Here is a 26071-nt window from a genome sequence, read left to right as displayed (position 1 = left end):
CTGTCCTCGAACGCTTCAAATAAGTGATATTTCGGCTGCAGGCATCCAAAAAGTTTGCAGTTTTTTCTGTATTCATTTTTGAACGTTTCTACACGTGAATACCATCCAATAGTAAATACAACACCTAGTACACCAGCAATTGTACAGATCACATTGTATCTTTAATTATGTCTGATACGTATCTCTTCTGTTCTATGACTGTTAATCAATACTGCTCAAGAGATTTCATATCTCAATGTTTTATAGATTTCAAGTCAGGTTTTCATCTGAAGCTCCTTCATAATTAAACAAGCATTACGTTGTACTTAGCAATAAAGGTGAAAGCTTTAATTTAGTACGGACTGAATGGAATTTATATGTTTGCAACCCCTAAATCATAAATATTGACCCTCTTTATGTTAGATTCAATACATGGCAGCATTGTGATAGAAACACTTCACTTGCTATCCATTTGCTTTGTAATTACAAAGAAATCCAAAACAATGGCCTACTACTAAGATTTATACCAGCACCGTATTTTCTCCAACGCATTTCTATGGTTATTGTCAGCGAGATTAAACAGTAAAACAAAAATATCACAAACGATTTCACAGCAAAAACAACAACAACAACAAAAACAACAACAACATGACGTATTTCTAATTATATCAATGTTTATAGGATGTACGTACGTAGCATATATACTAAGTTGTAAGTGGATTTCTGAAATGATAAAGCGTTGCATAAATATATTAACACCAACTTCGAAAGCTTCCTCAATATTGTTTGCAATATATTTCATAACTCATGTTTCTCATACATATAGAAAAAATATATTGATAATAACATATAAAACAGTTTTACAAAATCAAGTTATGCTATGACATCATTTTATGTATTTAACGACATAAATTCAATTTTCAAATGTCACTAAAATACAAATAAATGTCTAGAATTTGTAATTGATCGAATTTCATTTTATAACACAATACGCATTGCAAAAATAAAATGACAACGTCTTTATCCTGTCAGATTTTGGAAGCAAATTAAAATTCACTGTATCTTCGAGTATGTATCCTTATATATAATATTTGCTTGCTACATAAAAACAAACCATGCGTCGTAATTTTTGCGTTTTTTTTTAATTTTGTAGAGGCCGTAAAATGAATGTAATGATACCTTTGCACTTTGTTGAAATTTTCATATGTTCTAAAAAACATATTTGTCTAATTGTTAGAAAAATAAACGCTTAAATACAACAAATACTATGATAGAAATTCTCAGAAGTACCAAGCTTACGTTTGAAGTTTCTATTTTTGTATGATATATACTAACATGGTTCATTGCGTACGGCGACCTCCTCTAATGGAATCTTCATGCTGGAGATTCTTTCTTATTAAAAAATGGACATGCTTTTGATAAATCAGTTGCATTGTAATATTCTGTGTTCTGTTTTCCGCCAAGCGGACTTTTTTTCTCAGTTACCATATATTTTGATCCGAGTATATCTTCAGGGTGCAGATGTTTTGTATTATCTTGTGTAGTTATCATCGATATCTGATGCAGACTCTAACTTTGACCAGAGTGCCATTCATTTTTGATGTCTGTGACGCATGAACAACTTGCTATCATCTCTATCTGATCGGATATACATTTTGATTTGATACAGATAGATTATACCGAGTTAGCAATTGGTAATAATAGTAATGAATATTTAGCTAAAAGTTCCTATAATAAATAAAGCGGCATCTGACGTTTTATTAAAATATATGTTATCAAAAGGCGTAGATCTACGTTGTAAACATTCATTGGTACAAATGGTATACTGCTTTGCGATTCTTACTGACTTGTTGAAAAATAATGATTTGTCCAATTTTGTAGGACTTGATAACTGAGTGGTTATACTAATAAACTATCTAATTTGACCCCTAAAATGTTTTTGGGGCACTTAGAGTTGCCATTGTCCGTATGTCTGTCCGTCCGAGCTCACATTTTGCATACTTAGGTGGCTGTAGGAACAATAGGTAACTGTACTTTTTCTTTGATGTCATTCCTTCCGTAATGCTTTTATGTGGCTATTTTTCTCCTACATGGCTAAAAGAACAATAGAAAGAACAAAAGAGTAGCCACATAAGTATCCATATGTAGGAACGTCCGTCCTTCCCAATTTGTGTCATTTATATCTCAAAAATGTATTTGACCCAGAGTCATCAGACTTCACAGGATTGTTATTCAGCACGGGAAGCAGTGCACCAGGGGTTTTAATTTGGATCTGACACAGTCAGACCAGAGTAATGGCCCTTGACTTAGTCAAAAATAGGCATAAAATGGGCTAAATTTGTGCCGCATGTATCTAAACAAGCATTTGATCCAGTATTATGAAACATTACAGGAATATCATTCAGCATGTAAAGTTGTGCATCTGGGGTTTTGTCAGAGATATTACTCAGTCAGACCAGAGTTATGGCCCTTGACTTAGTAAAAAAATATGCATTAAAAGGCATTCAAGTTTTGTCGCACATATCTCAAATAGTATATGACAAAGGGTCAGGAAACATCATAGGAATATTATTCATCATGTGAAGTTTTACACAGGGGAGTTTGTTTTGGATTTTTTATCAGTCATACCAGAGTAATGGCCCTTGATATTCAAAAATATGCATAAATGGGATACAAGTTTGTGTCACATGTATCTCAAAAAGTATTTGACTTAGAGTTATAAAACATTAATGGATTTTTATATACCATGTGAAGTTGTGCACCTGATATTCTGTTTGGGATTTCACTCAGCCAGATTGGAGTTATGATCCTTGACTTAATGAAAACTACACATAAAATGCTTGTGTTGCATATATCTTAAAAATAACATAGTGTCATGAAATCATGTAGGAATATTATCCATCATATGAATTTGTGCACTTGAGATTTTTGTTTGTTTTTGTTTTTCACTTTGCAAGACCAGAGTTATGGCCCTTGACGTAGTAAAAGAAGTGAAAGTGTGTCCTGCATGTATGTCAAAATGTACTTGACCTAGAGTCATAAAACATAAGAGGATTGTTTTATAGCCTATGAAATTTTGCACCTGGTGTTCTTTTTGGGATTTTACTTACCTAGGACAGAGTTATGGTCATTTACTAAGTGAAAAATACAAATAACGTTCTTAAAGTTTGTGTTGCAAACATCTTAAAAATGTTTAACCTTTAGTCATAAAACCAATTATAGTGACAGGAGTGGAGCACCTGTGTCCTAGGGACACACATCTAGTTTTCATCTAATAACAGATAATAATAGTAAAAATAAATACTTAACTACAGGTTCCCATGAATATAGTGGCGTCAGACGTGTTTTTAAATTTATGTTATTAAAAAGGCGTACATTTTAAAGATTCTTTTGTTAAATGGCCAAGTTTCATTTAAACTGTCAGTCCGTGTTAACGATTTGCAATTCTTACTACCTGATTTGTCCACAAAATGTAGCTACTTAGTACACTATTTTGTATAACTAGGTGTTTAAATATCTAGTTTCATTAATCTTCAGTAAACGAACGTCACATCTTGTACCTGTTGCTCAATGATAAATCTCTTCTTAAACATGTAGAGGAACGCTGACTGCCTGTTTAAATTATCGTTTATGACTTATGAAACTAATATGTTGTAAATGTTTCATGAATTTCCGAAATAAAATATGTTTAAACTAAATAATTTACGTTCTCTATGATATTTCAGTGCATAATGTTATCTCTGGTTCTACTTAATACATTACCTATAATAAATGCAATGTATTTGGTATTAAATGGCGCAATAATGGAATTCTTCAATAAACAGCACCACATGAAGCATCAGTAATTTAAAGAACACTTGATTTAAAGATTGGATTTAAACAATTAAATAGCTGCAATTATTATGAAAACTCATAAAGTAACATTTGTTTTCTGAAATAAACTAAATACTTAAGGTTTTATATACTTTTCAGTATGATCTGAATTACGTTATAAATTATTATTGTTTGTACACATATTTCATATTGCATTTTTGCGCATTCAGTTTGTTTTTATTTGACGATGCCGACGGTTTAAATGTTAAAACAAGAAACTATACGTATGTATTTCGGCTTCCTTGACTACCATGTAGATACAGAGTATAGTTCAGAATTCTGACACACACCTATAGAAGGCTCTACACGGTAATTCCCAAACACATATGAGCCGTGCCATGAGAAAATCAACATAGTGGGTTTGCGACCAGCATGTATCCAGACTAACCTGCGCATCTGCGCAGTCTGGTCATGATCCATGCTGTTCGCTAATGGTTTCTCTAATTGCAGTAAGCTTTAAAAGCGAACAGTATGGATCCTGACCAGACTGCGCGGATGTGCAGGCTGGTCTGGATCCATGCTGGTCGCACACCCACTATGTTGGTTTTCTCATGGCACGGCTCATATAAAGGATATGTTACAAGTATACTAACCAGCAAGAAACCTTTGGTCAAAGGCTAGTATGTCATAAGTTATCCCAAAACACAAAGTATGATGTATAGCAACAATAACGCTTATCATGCTGGACACGATTAAGTCTGCTTTTGCGACCAGTGTAGATCATTATCAGCTTGCACATTCGTGCATAATCTGGCTACCGACTAGATAATCTTTTGTTTTTAGAAAAAAGTAATTCTGTTATATATTCTGACTTCATCAGTCTTGGCTGTGATTATCTAGTGATTTGAGAAGAAAAGGGACATAATTATACAAAATTTGAATAGCCTCATGGGATATCTCCTGTGAACAAAACACAGGGTCTGAACACAGACTAATCCGTGCAGTCTGATCATGATCTGCTCTGTTTGCCATATAGGCGGTATCTCTTTGGTAAGCACCTCTTTGAACATTTAATATTACTATCCAAATTGTAAGCTGGCCAAGTTCATTGTAGAAAATTAGCAGGGTAAGGGATAACTTTGCATACGCTGCCTCCAAACTATCGAATGCTCTCCTGAAGAGATAAAACATGACAATACAACATCAACAACAACAACAACAACAAAAATAATATAGAACACCATTTTATAATGAGATATGTAATATTCATTTGTCTGATATATCATTAACTTTTTCAAATAGAAGTATTAAAAAGTTTAGTTAGTGTAATTAACAAAATGCACAGCTGTGTTTCAGGTTATGATTGTACAATTAGAGACATTTATAACTGAACATGCAGTTTCTCGAATTGTTTTCCACATTGCAAATGATGATATGCATAATTTACTTCCTAGATGATTGATATAATGGGCAGATTTATGGGTTTAATATGGGTTAGACATTCGCGCTTCATTGCTGTGATAACTTTGCACTATAAGTTTTTGATGCTTAAAATTGTTTAACTGTATAATATCAAAGAAAATTTGAAAGTACGTTTAACTTATTATTGATGTTAAAGATGGGTATTCAACTGCGGGGTAATTTAAAAAACAAAACATTCGAAAAGAGAGCTGCAGCTGCAAAATTTTAAGAGTGAAAAGGTAAATTCTGGCTTTTACGAATGAAAGAGTATTAGTCGTTAATGAAAATCAACCAGATTGTCTTATTTTTGCGGCAGTGTCCTTCCACCGAAACATTTTTTTTTGTATTCTTCCATTTACTGTAACATTTTCTTCCTTTGATTAGTCCTTCTTTGCATTGTGACATTATCGTCGTTCCACCTTCACATTTTCGTCCTTCAACCGCCATTTTCCCGCCGTTCCACAATCACATTTTCGTCCTGCAACCGCCACTTTCTCTCGTTCCGCATTACCACAATCACATTTTCGTCCTGCAGTCGCCACTTTCTCGTCGTTCCACCATCACATTTTCGTATTTTGGGGACGTTGTTGACACCAAAGACTGGTGTTGTCGCGTGGGATAGCATGTCTTATGAAATAATTATTGTTAAATAATAACAAAGGAAAAAGGATTGAACAGGTCAGCTTGCAAACATTTGTTTTAGTCTTCATACTTTGAGTATTTCATTCAAATACACATGTACTTAAACTTACATAATAAGGCAGTGTTAATCAATAAACGATTTAAAAATGGAAATTCAGCTGAAATACAGACCAACCATAGAAAGCATTTGTCAACCGTAAGCATTTATTGAACATTGCGTAAAATGAATACATTCAAGTAGTACATAAAGTGCCTTGAACTGTTTACATCTGTTTCTGCACAGGTCACACCGTACTCCTAATTCTCTCTGATATGTATCTTTTCAATTCTGTGATTGTCAATCGATATTACTCAAGAGATTTCATACATCTCATTTTATACATATCAAATAAGGACTCTAATTCGTCTTCATAATTAAACAAGGCTTAAATTAAACAAGACTTAGCGTTACCGTGCACTTAGAACTTAAGAGGTATTAGCTTATGCTATGAGTTCTACGAGTACGGGTTCAATGGAATTGAAATTGTGTAGGCTGAACATTATCTACACTGGTCGCAAGTACAGTATCAAATCGTGTCCAGCATTATAAGCGTTAAGTACAACACAATGCCAATTAAAGGACTACAGAAAGATTTCTGCTAGACCAGATTTTCTTCAACGCATGTCAATGACATCAAGATCACACAGATATAACTACTTAGCCGCAAGCTGTAACAAAGCTTCAAAGAGGTCTGGGTAATTTTTATCATTGCGGTAAGTATCAATGCTCCTGAATGCAGGGTAAAATTGTGCAATTGTTGTAAAAGTAACAACCATGATTTAAAAATAATGCTGATATTATACATATAGAGGATATTGCATGAGTGTTTTTCCATATTGACTTTATTAAACGAGTTGAATAAAATAATGAAATGCGAGGCTCTGCCGGGCATTTTAGCAAGTTTATTCAACGAGTTTACTAAATTCAATGTGGAAAGACACAAATGTAATGTAATGTTCTTTTTATCACATGTAAGCTATACCTGGTAAAACATCAAAATCTCTCCTTTCCTTACCTATTATAGACCAAATAAATCGACAAACGTCTCCTTTACTTAATACGACGTCATATCAGTGTCAAAGCTTTATTACACTAGTGTATTACCAAAATTATGTAATGACTTTAGTTCTTGCCTACGACGTCAAATATGTGATAAATACCAATTTGAAAAGTGCTGTTGTTGATTTTGATAGTTAGGATTTAGTAAATCTAATAATATTACTGTAGAAAAAAAAATTCGCCATATTAGTATAATAGTAGATACTGTTTTTCTTAAAATGTATACGTTATCAAAGGTCTACTCTGTAAAGATTGATTGATATTAACCGTTAGCCTGCTTGCGGCAAGTGATTCTGCCTTTGCGGCCAGTGCAGACCAAAGTAAGGCTGAACATGGTCTGCACTGTTCGCTATTCAGTCAGTAAATTTTCAGTGAACACCCCTTCAAATGGTATTGCCCAAATTGAATGATGGACTTGACCATTTTAGAAATTTAGCAGGCTAAGGGTTAAAACAATATATTTCTAATATAGTTCCAATTTAGCGGCCAATTTACTCAAAAAGAAATTATTGAATGTTCCGTCTTTCTTAAGTAAATACGCCAAAAAACAAACAAAGACAAATATCAAACAGGGAATGCCACGTACCAAAATCGCAGCCTCCCCAAAACGAAACCTACAGCATGCAGATGTGCACACCACAAACACACACACATACACATACACGTGCACACACACAAAGCCAACACACGAGGACAAAACGAACAAACAAAGGAACACACACACATACACGCGCACACACACAAAGCCTACACAAGAGGACAAAACGAACAAACAAAGGAACACAGTGGGGCACCGCAAACCGTGTGAGCATTTATGATTTGCAGTTATCACCAATGGGTGATGCTGCAAGCTTGTGTTTTTTATCCCCATGAGATGTAGCTACCTATCACAGCTATTTGATGTTCATACAGATGAGATATCCATATTTATCATTATTGTTCAGTTATCAATTTATCATTATTGTTCACTTATCAAATTCTACATCTTATATCTGTTACATGATGAAGTCTCTCCAAGAATACCTAGCCTAAAGGCGAAAATATACACTTTTTATAGATCGCTGATCGCTTTAATAAAATTATTATTTGTGATTTTCGAAAGGATATACTCTCTTTAAGAACCTACTGTGTAGTATTTTATGAATGTGTACTTAATACATTACAGATAATTTATTATCTTGCGTACTGGCGCAGGGAAATGTGAAAGAACAAAAGCGCCTGTAGCACCAGTACTTTAAACAATGCTTGATTTAAAGATTCGATTGAAATAATTAAAGAGATAAAATTATTAAGAAAACGCATAAAGTAGCATTTGTTACCTTACATTAACTTAACATCCAAGGTTTTATATACATTTTAGTATTTACCTGAACTGTGATAAAATATTCAATGTTTGTTGGTGCACAAATTTCGTGCACTTTTACGTTATATATACATATTTACGCATTCATTTCTGGTGACATGACAATAGAATTCAAATGTTAAAAACAAAAACTACATGTTCGCATTTTCTTATATATCTTACGGTTCTGATTTAAGCATTAAAGCCCTATTCGTTGAAATACTTTTCAATGACATTTCCAGCTTATCTTGGTCACAATTTCACCCCCGTAGTTAGCAACAAATGGATAGATAAAGAAATGAGGTACACATTTGTCTTATATAAAAACTTTGAAAACTACAAAAAGTAATTTAATGAGCTATGAAAGAAAGCCAGAGATAGGCAAGTGCGGATGAAGTGCAAATCGCTAAAAGAAAACAAAGGAAAACAAGAAAACAGTTTGATGTAACCATTTATGTAAACTTGTTTTTTTCCATAATTTATGAAGACATTTACTTGACAACTACATATATACACAAGGAACTTTGAAGAGCCTTTATTTTGTCTTGGCATCTCCATTTTATCTCCTCTTTAAAGAAGAGGTTTGATAAAATACGATAACATGGGAGAAATGTGCTTAAAAACCGTAATTATGTCTCGAAACATGTTCATACTATTTGCTTTTTTATATTAAGTATTTCATATATTTGATCGAACGATAGCTTTGTAACTAGTTAAAAAAATCTATTATAATTTGATATAGGCATCGATGGCAACGAGAATAGATGCAGAAACTGGAATACTTCTCTTATATTCTGAATTTTTACTATTAAAATCAGTGAGAAAATCCTGTGGAAGCATAGAACGCAATCAGTCAAAACAATAGCAGACTTGATTCGACTAGTTTGTTCATGAGAGGTTATGAAATGGACTCCATGGTACCACTGAGTCAGGAAATGCAAGTACAGGAAGATATTTTACACTTAAAGACTGCTGTTGTAATAACACCTATACGAAAGACGCAGCCAAGGAACATTTTTGTGTAATTACATTTCAATTGTTGATTGGAATGTAATGTTATCTCAATAGATAGCAAGGAGCGGAAGTGCAGTGAGACCCTCGGGACATTTTCTTATTTACAGTAACAAGCTTCTTGGTGCAATACATCTTAAAGATATAACCCACCATATTTTTCCTATTTTTCAAAATTACATTTTCTTTCAGTATAATCCGGCGTTAAATTAAATTTCCTCATAATGTATAAAAATTCAAAACGTTCCAATTAAATCATGTTTGTTTCTTGCACAAATATGATAGCTAAAGATATTTTCACGGCTTTCATGAATCAAGTTATTATGAGCAGAATATACGACAGTTGTAAGAGGTATCAGACTATTTTTTTTTATGAATTGTACAAAACTTGTTATTAGAAAAGAAGTTCATTTAGTATATCTAACAAATGCACAGCTGTGATTCATTCTATGATAGTACAATTAGTGGCATTTATTACCGAGAGCGGAGTTTCCCGAATTGTTTTCCATATTGCAGATGATCATATGCATAATTAACTTCTCAGATGAAATGTAACATCATGGCAGATTTATAGGATGTACATGAGTAGACCTCCTGGCGCTTCGTTATTTAGTTAATATTTTATTGTACTTCCTGCATCTAGTAATTATATTGTTTAAATATCAAGTATTGTTTGAAACATGGCTAACAGCATAAAATGACGTGTATTCTGTCGCAGACCAAGCGGAAGGTCGCGATATATCGTTTCATAGTTAGGGGTTCACGAGTGATATATCGCGGAGTCTGTTCAATAACAGTTTGATAGAATTCCGCTTAATGTTTCTATAATGAACTTGTCCGCCTTCCAGTTTTGACAGTACCATTAAATGTTAAAAGGGGTGTCCAGCATGGTAAGGGTTAGGCCGGTGCTATAGAGGGCACGAGGGATGTTGCATTGAAATTTACCTCTCATGAACAGATTCTGCTATTTTTTTTATTGCTTTCATTCTATGCTTTGGAATGGTGTTGTTAATTATTTTTATATATATAGCAAACACTTTTTACATGTCTTTTTTTCTCTATGGTTTTAATTAAATATAAGCAATGCTATACATTTTATAAGAAGAGTTCTATAGTCTTGTGAGAAATTATGTACTTCGAAGTAGATGTTTTGAATTTATTTTGATCAATGATAGAAAAAAGTTAATATATAATTATTGTCTGTAATACGCAACATAATTAACTAGTTAACTAGAATGTACTTATATATATATATATCTTCCTTCAACCGTGATACGTGGTAATCGCGATACTTTTGAAAAAAAGTTCTCTGTATCTACATGTATACGCTACCGGTATCCATGTCAGTTTGCATGATTTACAGGGAAAATTCAAAATCAGTTGTTGAGAACAGTAAAAAATAAATGATGTCGAACGAATGGCCTATTCGTAACTGAATATTAAAAAAAGTTAAAAATGTCAAATATTGTTTATTATAATGACAATAACGTTTTAGTTCATGCGCTATATAATATAGTTCCATTCAAGAACATTGCAGATGAATAACCAATGACAAAATAATTCATTCCGTAGTTAAATAATTGCATTTAAGTCAAACACGTAAGTTTTATCAGTGATAAAGTAGTCGAACCAAAGGTTAACATTGGCTGCGCTTGAGCTGCCAGTTTTCATAGATTATGGACGTTCAACTCGGATTTGAGATATCTGTGTTTAGCAGATGAATGTAAACCAAATTATTTGATATCGATGAACCAGGCATTACAGTTCTACGTTGAAGTTACCGCTTGTAATAAATGTGGCGTGCCAATGAATCGCTTAACAAGTTCCAAAATATAATCTTTTGTATTAATCTGTTTTACTGACAGATTATTCTAAATGAATTGTAAATATAAATAGGCTTGCCAATTTTTCATGGTAATATTTGAAACATTTGACGTTTCTTTGATAACACAATGTTTAATCATAAATAGTCTATTTATAGCAAATAAGTACATATATAAGGGCGATATTCAAAACGCGGACATTTGGATAGTTCTTTATTAGGCTGTCTTTACTATTTTCTTTAACCAATCTATCTTTCTCCTTTCTTGAGATAAATGTGTCCTCTGAACGGTGTTATAAATTGCTTTTTTTGTACAAGTGCTATGTTACATCATTTTTGTTTGTAAAAACACCCCAAACTTTCTCAGCTTCACTTTAAACGTCACTGGCACTTACCAAAAACCGTTTTACAAAGTCTACCCCCAACAGTCCTCTTAATGCTTTGATTTAATTACTGTTTTATCTTTATGTTATACACAAAGAAGCAAATGACTCAAAGATTATTATTAGAATATATTTAGATGGCTAGGCTGGTATTCTATTCATTTAAGAGAATTTCAATTCTATTAAAGGTATTATGAACAATGAAACCAGAAAAATCATGGCACTTCCCAGATGTGGTGTCAGCGACACAGTTGGAACCGGTAACAGAGCCAGGAGAAAACGATATGCTTTACATGGTAAGTATCAGTTCTTTTGAAGTTGGATGCTTTGCTTTGCTGTTTGGTGCTATGATATTTGTATTATATCCCATTTTGTCGTGCATGTCAGAAAGCGATGCCAAAATTGTTTTCATTTATATGTTGTCTAGTCGTCTTAAAAACCTGTGATGTAGATTAACATATATCCATACGTACGCTGTTATTGTATTTTGCATTTAGAGTTGCGTTTGTTGAAAGTGATGTTCTATTTTTATAGGGTTCCATGTTTGTACACTCGTATTAATATGTAGAAGTATCGCTCAGTATTGAGAAATATGACGTAACGTCAAAATTTGGTCAAATTGACGTCAAGATCTCGAAAAAAAAATTGATCCCGACAAAATGGCTTTTCAATGAAACAGTTTGTATTCTACCTTGCGCGATGTAATAGCTATGTAAAATAAACTTTGTGCATGCTACTCCTGCAATTGTGATTAATGTTCATGCAGTGTGCTCTATTATATAGATTTCTACATGTTTTTCATAATGATCTATGTTTCTGACCTTGATAGATTTATCACTTTCACTCTTACGCAGGATTATTATTTCGTTTTTCTTCTCATGATGAGATTCATTAACCTTTGACAATTCATATTTATGTATGTATAGTAATAACAGTTTATCCTTTTCACACGACACGCTTTATTTTCGTGCATGCCATGAATATCCTACCACTTTAGATTTCATACAGTTTGCCGGGTTTAAGTGATGAATATAGCCAGTCTATCCCTCTGATCCATGACATTCCGTGCAAAGTATGGTTGCAAATTCATTCCGTGCAAAGCATGGTTGTAAATTGTCTAAATACATGTACACTGCTGACTAGCGTACAAATTAAACCAACTATAAGTCAAATCGGGTCTGCAATATTTACTATTTGTTTTGTCGTCGTTGCTTCTGAGGGATTTTTCAGATTTTGTTAGGGCCTAATATATTATGTTGTTATTAAGTGATTAAGTATATATCAATATCTATTTCAAGAAAAAAAAATTTTAGGATTTTATTTAATGATAACATCCTTACATCATTTAAATATGTTTCAGCAAATAACTTTTTATTTGTAAACACTACAGTATGTTTTTTGATTTTAATGCCGACCGTAACTTTGTAAATTCTTGTCCGGGCTGTAATTCTGTCATCCATGAAGGAAATTTTGAAACAGTTTGGCATAAATATATTAACCTTAATGAGACGACGTTTAATGTGTAACACTCAGACCCCTTTCTACAAGGTCAAGGTCACACTTAGAAGTCAAACAGTCTGTTTTGTGTCCGGATCGTAACCTTGCCATTCATCAAGAGGTTTTAAAAGTACTTAGCATAAATGTTTATCACTTGAAAATGAGAACCCTAGCTCCAAGGTCAAGGTGTTAACAGGGTTATTTTTGTGTCCGATCCATATTTCTGCTATCCATGGAGGGATTTTGAAATATCTTGGCGTAAATGGTAACTATAATCAGACAATGTGTCTCGCGCAAAACCCAGATCCCTTGCTCCAAGGTCAGTGTCATATTTAAGAAGTCATATCATAATAGATCTTTACGTGTCCGATATATAACTCTGTTATCCATGAGGGGGTTTTGAAACAACTTGGCATAAGTGTTTACCATAAGGAGACAATGTGTTACGCGCAAGACCCAGACCCCTAGCTCCAAGATCAAGTTTACACTTAGAGGTCAAGTGAAAGGTTAAAAGGGTCTGTTTCATACCCGGTTCGTAACTCTGTCATTAATCAAGAAATTTCGAAATTAACTAGCAGAAATATTCCCCGAAAACGAGAAAACGTGTCGTGCATAACAACCAGACCACTAGCTCCACGATCGATGTCACATTTAGAGGTTAACGGTTTGCATGAAGTGTTTCTTGTCAGTTCCATACCTATTCCGTCGATGAAGACATTTTAAAATTACATGGCATAAACGTTCCCTATATTAAAATGACGTGTCAGACGCCAGTCCAAACTTTCCAGTTTCAAAGTCAAAGTCAAACTTAGATTAAAAAGCTAAAATTTATGTTTCTTGTCCAGTCAATAACTCTGTCATCATCAAACATTATTTGTCAAGGTCAGTAGTAGCTATTGTCAAGTTACCTTAAAGACACACCACTAACTGTAACCTTTTGTATTTCCATAATGCTGTCTGACTAAAGTACATCTCCTGTTACGCTATACTTAGGATCTGAAGACGTGCTATTGATAGCCTCGTTCTGACGACCATTCCGTTAGCCAGGCAGAAGGCTTACTTACAACATTTTGTAAGAATAAAAAATTTGTAAGCGACTGGTCCCGGATTCGAGTCCCTGATAGCCTACACATTTTTACTTACTTACATTTTGTGAGAATAAAAAATCTATATTTTGACTGGGTTTTTGATAGTTACATTTTTTTTTGACGTAAAGTGTCAGCCGGTTAGCTCTGTCGGTAGAGCACTTGCTCTATAAGAGACTGGTCCCGGATTCGAGTCCCTGACAGCCTACACATTTTTCTTAATCTTTGACATTCAAACAAGTCGGCTGATTGGTTAAAATAAAAAATAGAATTGCGAAAATAAAAATAGCAATTCTGGAAATCAAAAATATACAGAAGACGATTAAGAATGGGTCATTCTCGGATCTTCGTTTAGAAGATCAAGTACTTCAGTCAGATTGTTCCATAATTGTAATTATACATTTTTGTATGGAGAAATGAGCAATGACAAGTGTCTAATTACAGTTTGACAGTAACAGATATAAGGCTAAGACAATGTATTACTAAATATATTATTCAATTCACGGCACTTCATGTATTAAGGTGAGTTTAGATCACACTTTGTTTCTATATACAGTGTAAGATAGTTATTATTCTATTTTTTTTATAAAACTATACTGAGAAGAGAATGACTGAGTAAGTTTGCAGATGAAGTTATGAAAACCGGACTGAGCTTGTCCACCTGTCATCTTGTAGAATAGTTGTATGATACCAGTATTACCAGAATTATTTGCACAAAGTTCATGTGGGAGGAAAAAGTAGACCACTAGGTATTGGTGGGTCTTTAACTCTTCTAACTTGTTAAATACCGATGAATAAAAATAAATGCTATAGTCTATAATTAACGGTCAATGCGAATACGTTAATGTTACACAGCGATAGCCACACGAAAACTACATGCAGATATAGACTTGCCACAGTTCTCTACTGCGAAAATCTAAAGTGGTAATTTTGACTGGGAATTCACGGCATGGTTTACATCGATCTGACGTCGGTCCAATAGGAAAGCCGATCATCGCCATTGCGAAAACTTATGTGTACATGTACTTACACATTGATTTCATGTTTACAATCAAATGTTTTTACCATCAGTGCAATTGCAATATTCCCGCTTGCCGTGAAAGTTATCCAGCATTAACTTTCTTATTGTCATTTAGAGGTGTTGAAAAATGCCCATCGTGGGAAAAAGAAAGCAGTATTACAGGTATAAAAATGTAGGGCTAGAAAACCCGTTTATGGTCTATGTAATCGAATAACCCAACAACGTATGCAATAAATAATAATATATAAAGAATTCGACTCGGATACATTATATTCTTGTCTAATTCAATTCTATTACGTCAAAGTACAAAGCTAGACGTGGGCATTATTCTTTTTCTCAGAGTTAACAATTTCCCTTTCGACTTCTGTAATTTCACCAAAATATTTATTCTGACGAATTATGCAGAAATTCTTAACTAAAACATTGTCCTACGAAACGCATTTGTTTTCTAGCATCCCATGAGGCCAAAATGCATTAAGAAAATTGTGGAGGCGTACATGTTGCAGAGCTTTCAATTGAATTGTTTGTTTTGTCCCAGTATGGAGATTACTTCTTGAAATAACTTGTATTATATGATTGTCCTACAGCTTGTTTTGGTTCGAATCGATTTAAATATAGCACATCTATTTAGACTTTGAAGAAAATAAAGTGTATCTCCTTATAGAACTTAAGAGCGGCTGAATCAATCAATCAAGAGTTCCAAATCAATATGGTTTTGATAGGCTTTCTTCGGAAGGCATATGATATAGTATGTAACATGTTTTCCTTTAAGTATTGCACAAGTCTGTTAGAAGCCGTATTTCACATTTAGATTTTGCTATACATCTGTAGATTCATACAGTGTCCCATATTCGAATAAACCTTACGTCTAGTACATATACACATGCACGAATGCATTAACGTAATTATCTCCTACATCAGGCGAATAAGCTTTATACAAAACGCATACTGCAGAATTACATGCCTGCTGTATTTTCCCTTAATTATATTTCCTGCCGATGATTTCCGCTACAGAAAGCTTCAATTATTGAATTATGAATTCATGGAGACAATGTGATTAGTTTAGCATCATGAAAAAATTATTTATTATTACTGATTATAATGCAGAGCTTGATAAGCCTGAATTGGCACCCTGTTCAGCATTGAATTTAATATTAGCTTGAATGATGCTTTTATGCAAGTGCAGTTTGAGTAAAATGTCTGATGCACCATACCAAACAATTATATTTAAAACTGACATATTGGTGGATGTATGAACAAAACATGAAAATCTTTCTGATTATCACAGTGACGACATACCGTGTAGTCATTTCTTTCCTTTGGCTTAAAATTTCATGCTTTTGGCTCAAACGGTTATCTTATTTAAGCTTAAATGCGTAACTTTCCGAGCATGAAGAGAAAATATACATGACTGATTTTGTTTTGTTCATACGGGGGTTAATTTCATAGATTGACACACACACACAAAAAAAACATTCCACGTCAGTTAGTGCTAACAAAGTGTTCGCACAATATCATATTTTATTCAACATACCTATTTACAATGTAAACCAAGACATTGTGTATGCGCAGTTTAAATGATATTGCTAGCCTGATCTACGTTTGCCAGACAGACCTCACGCTTCGAATTTTCTATGAAATAAATACAGCAGTAAACTTTACTTATTTTTACCGCAAACAAGATAATTAGGGTCATATCCTTGGTTAGACATTTTGCTACCGGTTTTCGCGACTTCACATATGTAATCATACAGTGAGGTTCATAGCAAGATTTAATGCGATAACATAAGCTCTTTCTGTTTTCTTTTTATGTTCGTGAAAATCATATCAATATGTCAAAGATAAATCCATGAAAAAATACATGCTTTACGAAAAATGAGAATATTAATTCGATACATTTGTAAACAACTCGGATCACGTTGACAATTGACGAAAAAGATTACTTGTGTACAATTGTTCAGACATTTAACCAGACATATGAAAGTTGTTATTTCGTTCATTTGCAATTTCAGTTACTTCCACATAATGTGTTTAATAGTATTTCCTGTCTGCATGTTTAGACAATATATACATATAATATACAGGTCTTAAAATAGTCAAAACTACAAAAAAATCACTTTATTTTTCACTTAGGGTTTCGGCTACATTAGTCTCCCTCAGGATACAAAAAAAACGTAATGAAGGAAATGACGTCAACAAGACAAAACACATTTCAGGCAGACGTTGCGATTACGTAAGTGGATTTTTGTGGTCAACCTCTAGGGAACTTATTACAGTTTTCCCAAGGAATGGCACTCGGCAAACATTACAACAGTTACTATAATAATGCTCAAAGCACTAAAACCTTGAAAGTTTTCTAAGTATTGTCAGTTTTTAAGGTGACAATACGAAGTAGATAGTATGTGATAAATTGTAAGCATTGTTTGACGATAAAAACATATGTTAACATACGATATTTCATCACGTAGTGTACGGTCTGCAGGAAGCTAATGTTGATACATTGCTCACAACAAGCAATAGTGTTTGAAATATACTATTTCATTTAGATTTATTGAACTATAGTCAAATTTATATAAATTTGCAATTAAGTTGAGGTATGCTGTTAACAGACATTGAATATAAACAGCTGATAGAACATCGTTTATTCTGCCGTCGGTATGTCTGCGACGCTCCAAAACTTTCAATTAAATTTCTAAATTTAGAATACGTTGATGGTAGTTATTGTCCTTCAGTTTCCCGATTGGTACTTTAATCCACTTGTGCTCTGGGAAATTTACGTTTTAAGGCATTGTAAATTTATAGAACCAAGCGGATGAAATGACCAGACATATTTTCTGCATGTTATATTTGGAAACAGAATTAGAAAACTACTTACAGAATTATTGATTTTTTCATCTTTGTAAGTATTGCTTATTATTACACGACTCCTATAAATCGTCGGTCCATAGTTTATGCCATATGAACGGTTTAAAGTTCGGTACCTTGTTCCAGTTACTTTACAAGTGTTTTTTCCTGCAGTCTTGAGGCATACAGGGTGATTTTACAGGAAAGCCATGGGGACTGAAATACGTTAAAAAATCTTGTACCCATGTATAACTTAAAGAACAATTACAAACTGTTTTGTACTGAATTTCAAAACTCAGACATTCATATCGACCTATACCGATAAAAGAGAATAAATTTATTTTATGCTTATTGGTGAAATACTGGAAAATAGCAATGAGATATAAATTGATATCACTCACAGTGCCGAACTTCTTTTTTCCAGATAAATTATCTCCCTTGAAATATATTCTTTAATTACCTCCCTTTGCTGCCTTTAAAATTACTGGATTATACTAATACTCAACTTCAAGCCATACACGAGTCATGAACTGCTAGACAATCCTATATAGAACAGGCTAGCTATAATTATGTTACCTTTGTCAGCTTGGTTGCTAGGCCTTGCCATTCATGTAGCTACAGATATGTGTCATTGTGTGTTTCCTCTACTTTTTTTCGATTGGTTCACTATCGTGTGGTAGATTTTACTGGCGACAGCACATTTAGTTGGTTGTTGTCTTAGTTAATTGTCACAAGACATCAACTCAACCTTACGTAATATGCCAGCATTCACATTTTCGTCGAAGTACGTTCCCACTACAACTACAAGGCAACCCAGCCAGTTGTGTTCCAACTTCCATCCATTTTGTTATGCTATGCAGCCCCTAGATCAATATTTCCTAGCTATTTCTATTGAATCCATGATGATATTTAATTCTGCAGCTAGATTTTCCAAGGATTTACGCATATTCCACAGTTGTTTAGAATTTTCGTGTTTTTTTAATCTGACCTTCAGCGTGTGTTTTGGGAAAAAAAGCAAGCTTCCGGTTATTCAACGAACTGACGGATTGACCCGAAAAGTTTTAAATATGCTTCTACTTAACTACCGGCATTTGTCAATGTCTCTGTGTATTTTTACATAAAATACTTAAATGCAATTTTTGTTTTTAAAAACAAAATGGCGTCGTGTTGATTTAATGAACCTAATCACCAATATTCGATATTAATGTGCCTAAGTGTCCATGGTAATTTATCACCGATAAGGGAGACAATTCTGATATTTTCACTCAGGCTCCGCCTTCGTGAAAATATTCAATTGTCTCCCTTATCGGTGATGATATATTTCGATATCTCACTGCAAACAAACAAATATCCTCTATATATTGCATCAGTTTGATGTTAAGAGAAAAGAAAAATTAGCTCCTTCCATAATTGGAGAGGTTGGGTCAAATATCAGCGTTATTTCCGACAGGTTTTTCCTCTGCATAAACAGTATTTTACATGAATCCGAGACATACTAGGAGGAAATATAGTGGATAATAAGTAAATTTTTTTTTCATTTTTGTACAGTCAATACATTTTACATAGTGCTTTTCTACACGCATACTTTGCCAACCCCCCCCCCCCCCCCCCACCAAAAAAAAACAACAACAAACAAACAAAAAAACAACAACAACAACAAAAAAAAACAAAAAAAAAACAAAAAAAACAGAAGGGTAACTTCTATCTTTGACGTCAAGGGTGCATAATCTTCCCCCATAAATTTCATGACTAAGCTGATCTGACCTTAATATGTCAGGTTAGGAGTTCACATATTGTCATACAGCGAATATCGCAGATAAAACTTTTTTATGTTTCTCCAGCTGACTGAATACAATAGTACAAATGAATTATGGATCTATTACTAGAAAAATACTTTAGTTTTCCTTCAAAGTAAAGGAACGACTAACAGAATTTATTTATTTACTTTGTTGGGTTTAACGTCGCAAGGACACAATTATAGGTCATATGGCGACTTTCCAGCTTTTGATGGTGGAGGAAGACCCCAGGTGCCCCTCCGTGCATTATAATATCACGAGCGGGCACCTGGATAGAACCACCGACCTTCAGTAAGCCAGCTGTATAGCTTCCTCAGAGACTAACTAATGTATAGCTTAACAAACTCTCTAAGAAAACAAAATCATTGCCTGATTTTCCTTCTAGTTATGTTTCTGTTCTGCAAAATAGCGTCTGAATAACATCAAGCTTATACGTCACAACAAACATATTCTGCAAATTACACATTTCCCATTAATTATGTTTTCCAAGCAATGAGTTGCTACAGATAATATTAGTTATTGATATGAGAATTCCTGTGCACGAAACGATCAGTTTCGCGCCATGAATAAATGATTTATTATATCGGAGTATAATAACATTGTTCGCATGACAGCCCGAGTTAACAATATTATAAGCAATAAAGTGCGATGTTAACTTTGAATGATGGCTATATTGATGAAAATGCTAGTGAAAAATAGATTGATTTAATACAGCTAGTTTTAGATAAACTGAAGATAATGTTTTGTACGATGACAAGCTACATAAGTATGATTTCTTGAATTATTTGAATGACATTTAGTCACATACTTGATCGCATTCCGAATACACAATGTAATTGATATGGCACCTAAATAGAGCAAGTATCAAATGAAGGGCTAATTCTGATGGAACTATTTATAGAAAACAAAATTTTAGTGAAAAAAGTGGCAAATAATTCATCAAACACACACTCCAGGGGCGTGATCTCAGAAGCGGAGGTTGTTAACAATCTGTATTTAAAGGAAAAGCATGCAAACTTTCAAGCCAAATGCACTCTAAACATTCTTTTGCTCCCATTAAACATACCTGTGTTTCGTGCAAACTGCAAATTAACAAAACAAAATTCTATGGACTGTCGGGCTATCACTGCATTATTGAACATAGTACGTGCAAGTTCCCAATATAACCGGCCTGGTAAAATTACTGGTAAAGTAGAAATGCTAGCTCTTCGTGTTTGAACATAGTACGTGCAAGTTACCAAAAACAACCGCCTGATCAAGTCCTTGGTAAAATTTCATTGCTAGCACTTCGTGTTTGAACATAGTGCATGCAAGTTACCAAAAACAACCGCCTGATCAAGTCCTTGGTAAAATTGCATTGCTAGCACTTCGTGTTTGAACATAGGACATGCAAGTTCCCAAAAACAACCGCCTGATCAAGTCCTTGGTAAAGTTGCAGTGCTAATTCTTCGTGTTTGAACGTAGAACGTGCAAGTTCCCAAAACAACCGCCTGATCACGTCCTTGGTTAAATTGCAATGACAGCTCTTCGTGTTTGAACGTAGTACATGCAAGTTCCAAAAACAACCGCCTGATCAAGTCCTTGGTAAAGTTGAAATGCTAGTTCTTCGTGTTTGAACGTAATACATGCAAGTCCCCAAAACAACCGCCTGATAAAGTCCTTGGTAAAGTTGCAATGCTAGCTCTTCGTGTTTGAACATAGTACATGCAAGTTCGCAATACAGTCCTTGATAAAGTTGAAATGCTAGCTTTTCGTGTTAGAACGTAGTACGTGCAAGTTCCCAAAACAACCGCCTGATCAAGTCCTTGATCAAGTTGAAATGCTAGCTCTTCGTGTTTGAGCATAGTACGTACAAGATTTAGCTTACCAAAAGGTTCCTTCTAGTGCATATAAAATATTCTTTTGAAGGAATATTGTTTTAGTATTATGTTACAAATTTTTAATATAAATGCAATGAGAAAAATATGTTTTGTCATTTTTGGTGCAAACTTAACTATTTAAGAACTAATCTAAGTACTAACAGTTTTATCATAATTCAAAGTTGTTCGAAAAGCAAATCAGGAAGGGTAAAAAAGTACGCAAAAGAAAGCACTTGCAAATCTGAAACGTTAGAAACGAAAAATATCACGTGACCAGGGACAATTTCATTACGTAAATTTCTTTTGGCGGGAGTCTATTTTTAGATGTTGCATATTCATTTCATTAATCTCGATTCTTTACTATGATATATTCAGTTGAGGAGTAGTTACATGATTTAAACTTTATTATTGTGTCTTCTTGTTCTGTTATTTTACGTAGTTGTATTGCACTAAAGATTGAAATAAAGATTAATTATGCGTAAACACATATCGGGCTAGAGGCTATTTGTAATGAATATGCATGAATCCAAGATGGCGGCGCCCTACGGGAATTCGAATTCCTTTGACGATACCCTTGTATCCATTACATGCTCAGTCAAGTGTGACATGTTCACCATAAGTGTTCCTTCCCTTGAGAAGGAACAACAAGTTCCTAAAACAGCCGCCTGATCAAGTCCTTGGTAAAGTTGCAATGCTAGCTCTTCGTGTTTGAACATAGTACATGCAAGTTCCCAAAACAACCACCTGATCTAGTCCTTGGTAAAGTTTTGAAATGCTAGCACTTTGTGTTTAAACAAATTACGTGCACGTTCCCTAAACAACCGCCTAGTCAAGTCCTTGGTAAAGTCAAAATGCTAACTTTTTGTGTTTGAATATAGTTTGTAGGAGTTCCTAGTCCAGCAGGCCCCGAAAAAATCACTGGTAAAATGGCAATGTTAAAAACATAGAACGTGCAAGTTTCCTATATAAATACTTATAAAAACACCAGTAAAATGGCAATGCTAGCACCTAGTATATAAACATAGTATCTGCAATGTCCCAGTATAAACGGCCTTGTAAAATCAGCGGCACATTTGTTCTATAACAGTGTGTGCAGATTCAGCCTTTTCTAGAGTCTTTTAAGGTCTAGATACCGTAATTATCAAAACTTCGCTGTTCTACAAGGACTGTCAGAAGAATACATTAACATCATACCCTTGCTGAGGACAACTAGGGGGCCTCCGTGGCCGAGTGGTTAAGGTCGCTGACTTCAAATCACTTACCCCTCATCGATGTAGGCTCGAGCCTCATCGGGGCATTGTATTCTTCATGTAAGGAAGCCATCCAGCTGGCTTACGGAAGGTCGGTGGTTCTACCCAGCTGCTCCTCCACCATCAGAGCTGGAAAGTCGTCATATGACCTATAATTGTGTCGGTGCGACGTTAAACCTGCCCCCCCCCCCCCCCCCCCCCCCCCCCAAAAAAAAAAAAAAAAAAATGAGCACAACTTATCTTAGCACACACTTTTGTAATAAAACAATAGAAAATTATTTGAAACCGGACGGTAATATTATGTGAAAATAAGCGGGATCATTTTGTTGTATTTCTGGGTACTTATAAACTGTACAAACTATAGAAACGATATGAAACAAGTTTAAAATTTGTCTGTCTGTATGTCCCACGGTTTGTCCGCGCAACTCCTCAGGTACCACTGGAGAGATTTACACAAAACTTCATAAGAGTGATCGTTGCCAAGCCGAGTTGTGCATATTGTAGTCATTTTTTTTCAGTTCGATTATTTTCAGCGTAGTTATGGCCCTTGATCTTTGCGGAAATCCACCATACCTTACAAGAGTGATCTTTAGAGGGTTGATCATTGCCAAGCCTCATTATGAATATTTCCGGCATTTCAGTGGAATTATGGCCCTTAATTCATCAAATTTTATAATGTTTTGGGCACTTCTGTTATATTATTGGACAGAGGTCAACCAAACCTTATGTACAGGAGTGGTCGGTTCTAAGCCTAGGTATGTATGTAATCGGCATGTTCTGGTTCAGTTTTTTTTTCAGTGGAGTTATGGCCCATGATTTGTCGTATTTCACCTTGTCCGGGCAACTACCTAGATACTACAAGAATATATTACACCAAACTTCAAAAAAGTGATCTCTGCCCAGCCTTATTGTGCTTACCATGGGCATGATCTGATTCGTTGTTTTTCCAGCAGAGTTATGATATTTTAGTCACTTCTCTTATATAATCACCATTGAGCAGATTTCTACCAAACCTTAAAGGGGTTATCAATGCAATACGTAACATATATATCATCGGCATGTTCAGATTCAGTGGTTTTAAGAGGAGTTATGGTCCTTGATTTGTCATATTTTACTGTGTTTACACTGCTTGCTATACACAATTAGGCTGAATTTCACCACACTTAACGAGTGATTAGTGTGAAGCATATTATCGCCATGTGATTAAATATTTTTCATGACTTCTTTGGTCAGTGCTACTTCTCCTATACTACTGGTTGGAGTTCTACCAAACTTTACAGGAGTTACCACTGCCAAGACTTGTATTGTACATTGTTGGTATGTTATGGTTCAGTGATTTTCCCTGGAGTGATACCCCTTAGTTTGTGGCAATTCACAATTTGTGCATGGCAAGTGGTGGGAGACATACGTTTTTCATAAAAAAAATACAATATCTAATTTTTATCGAAATCGTTAGCGAAATCAGACGTTTAACAAAAAATATCGAAGCGTTTTACGCCAAAAGACTAGTTAACATTTTTTTATATTTGAACAGTAGAGGCACCGCCGAGAATACACCGTGTAGACTGTGGAAGCCTATAACGCAACATGTGACGTCAAACCCTGACGAATTAGACAACAATTCGAAACTAAAACATTGCCCTACGAAATAAATGTTTCAGAATCCCATGTGGCCGCAATACATTAAGAAAATTGTACAGGCGTGCATGATACAGAGCTATCAATTGAATTATTTTGTCCTAGTGTACAGATTACTTACTGATATAACTTGTCTCGGATATTGCATTGGTTTGTTTGTATTCAAATCGATTAGAACGGTAGAATATCTATTTCAAGCTTTGACGAAAATTAAGTGCATCTGCATATAGAACTTAAGACCGAATGAATCAGTAATCAAGAGTACCGAATTAAGTTGATTTGGAGTGTATAAAACATAGTATTGCGCAAGCATGCTGACAGCTCAACCAACTTGTCGCATCTAGATTTTACTACACATCGATCTGCAGTGCACTTTTCCTTGAAACGTATTAACTTGACGTGTAGTACATATATATGTGAAACAAATGCATTATCTTAATTACATTACCAGTGTAGTCTTCAAAATTACAAAATTACACGTCCGCTGTATTTCCATTACTTATATTTCCAACCGATGATTTCTGCTGCAGAAGATATCAGTTATAGAAATGTGAATTAGTGGAGACGATATGATTAGTCTAGCATTATGAAATAATATTACGTTATTCTATATCTATTTTATTTATCCAATCGTGAACGTTTATTTGCAACACGTAACCGTTCAATATATTACCGTACTGGACGCACGTGCGTACAAAAAAACCTGTATTTTTTCCGTAGTTGGACGGTTTAACAGTCCCATGTTAAACATTCGATAAAGCCAGAAACTCGAGAAAATGTTCCGAATGTAAATCGGGTGAAGTAGGCGCTCTGTGTACAGAGTTTGGTTATGCGTCTTGAAAATACAGAAAAGGCAGAAATACAATATTCAGTGAATCATTTTTAATTTAAACTAAAATAAAATAGATGTAGAATAAAAAGGTTAATTAATATTGAACAGTACAATACGAGATATAGATATATTTGGACTCGGCTCGTCCAATATAGTTTTCTCAGCTGGGTAATCGTCCAAATATATCTCCGTATTGTACAGAGCAATGTTAAATAACCTAATGATATTGTACGGTCACGTGTTGCAAATAAACGTTCACGATTGGATAAATAAAATTGATATATAATAAAGGTTTATTATTATATCTTATTATAAAGCATTAAATATTTTAAGCATTGAATATAATGGTTGGTTTTAATGGTGTTTTGTTCAAGTACAATATCAGTGCAATGCGTAAAGCACTTTACGATTACATTTACATGAACATACAGGTAGAAAAGACGATGAAATATAAATAGAAATCCTTTTAATATTTAACATAATCAGTGTTCATGTCATTTCATTGAAATAGAGGATACACAGTTTAAAAACTCTTTCTCTTTTACGTTTTGCTTTTGCAAATTGCAACGTATGCCAGGTTAGGATATAAGCTGAAACTTGGCAAAAAAAACCCATTCTATTTACTTTTTTCACAAACGAAGTAGGGTAATTAGACATTGATAGACACATTCTTGATTGGATGGTTTGTCACATGTTT

General features: G+C 34.3%; 1 protein-coding gene across 2 annotated transcripts in view; it reads left to right on the top strand.

The window, feature by feature from the left end:
* LOC123554940 (matrix metalloproteinase-24-like) overlaps positions 1-26071 on the top strand; it is a 94127-nt gene that overhangs the window by 42529 nt on the left and 25527 nt on the right. For both annotated transcript variants that reach the window (XM_045345390.2, XM_053547555.1), the window contains one exon: positions 11741-11848. In XM_045345390.2, coding sequence (XP_045201325.2) covers positions 11741-11848 — 108 coding nt within the window. The remainder of the gene's footprint in view (positions 1-11740; positions 11849-26071) is intronic.

Source organism: Mercenaria mercenaria, chromosome 7 (genome assembly GCF_021730395.1).
Source record: "Mercenaria mercenaria strain notata chromosome 7, MADL_Memer_1, whole genome shotgun sequence".
Lineage (NCBI taxonomy): Eukaryota > Metazoa > Mollusca > Bivalvia > Venerida > Veneridae > Mercenaria > Mercenaria mercenaria.
This window is presented reverse-complemented; position numbering and strand designations above follow the sequence as displayed.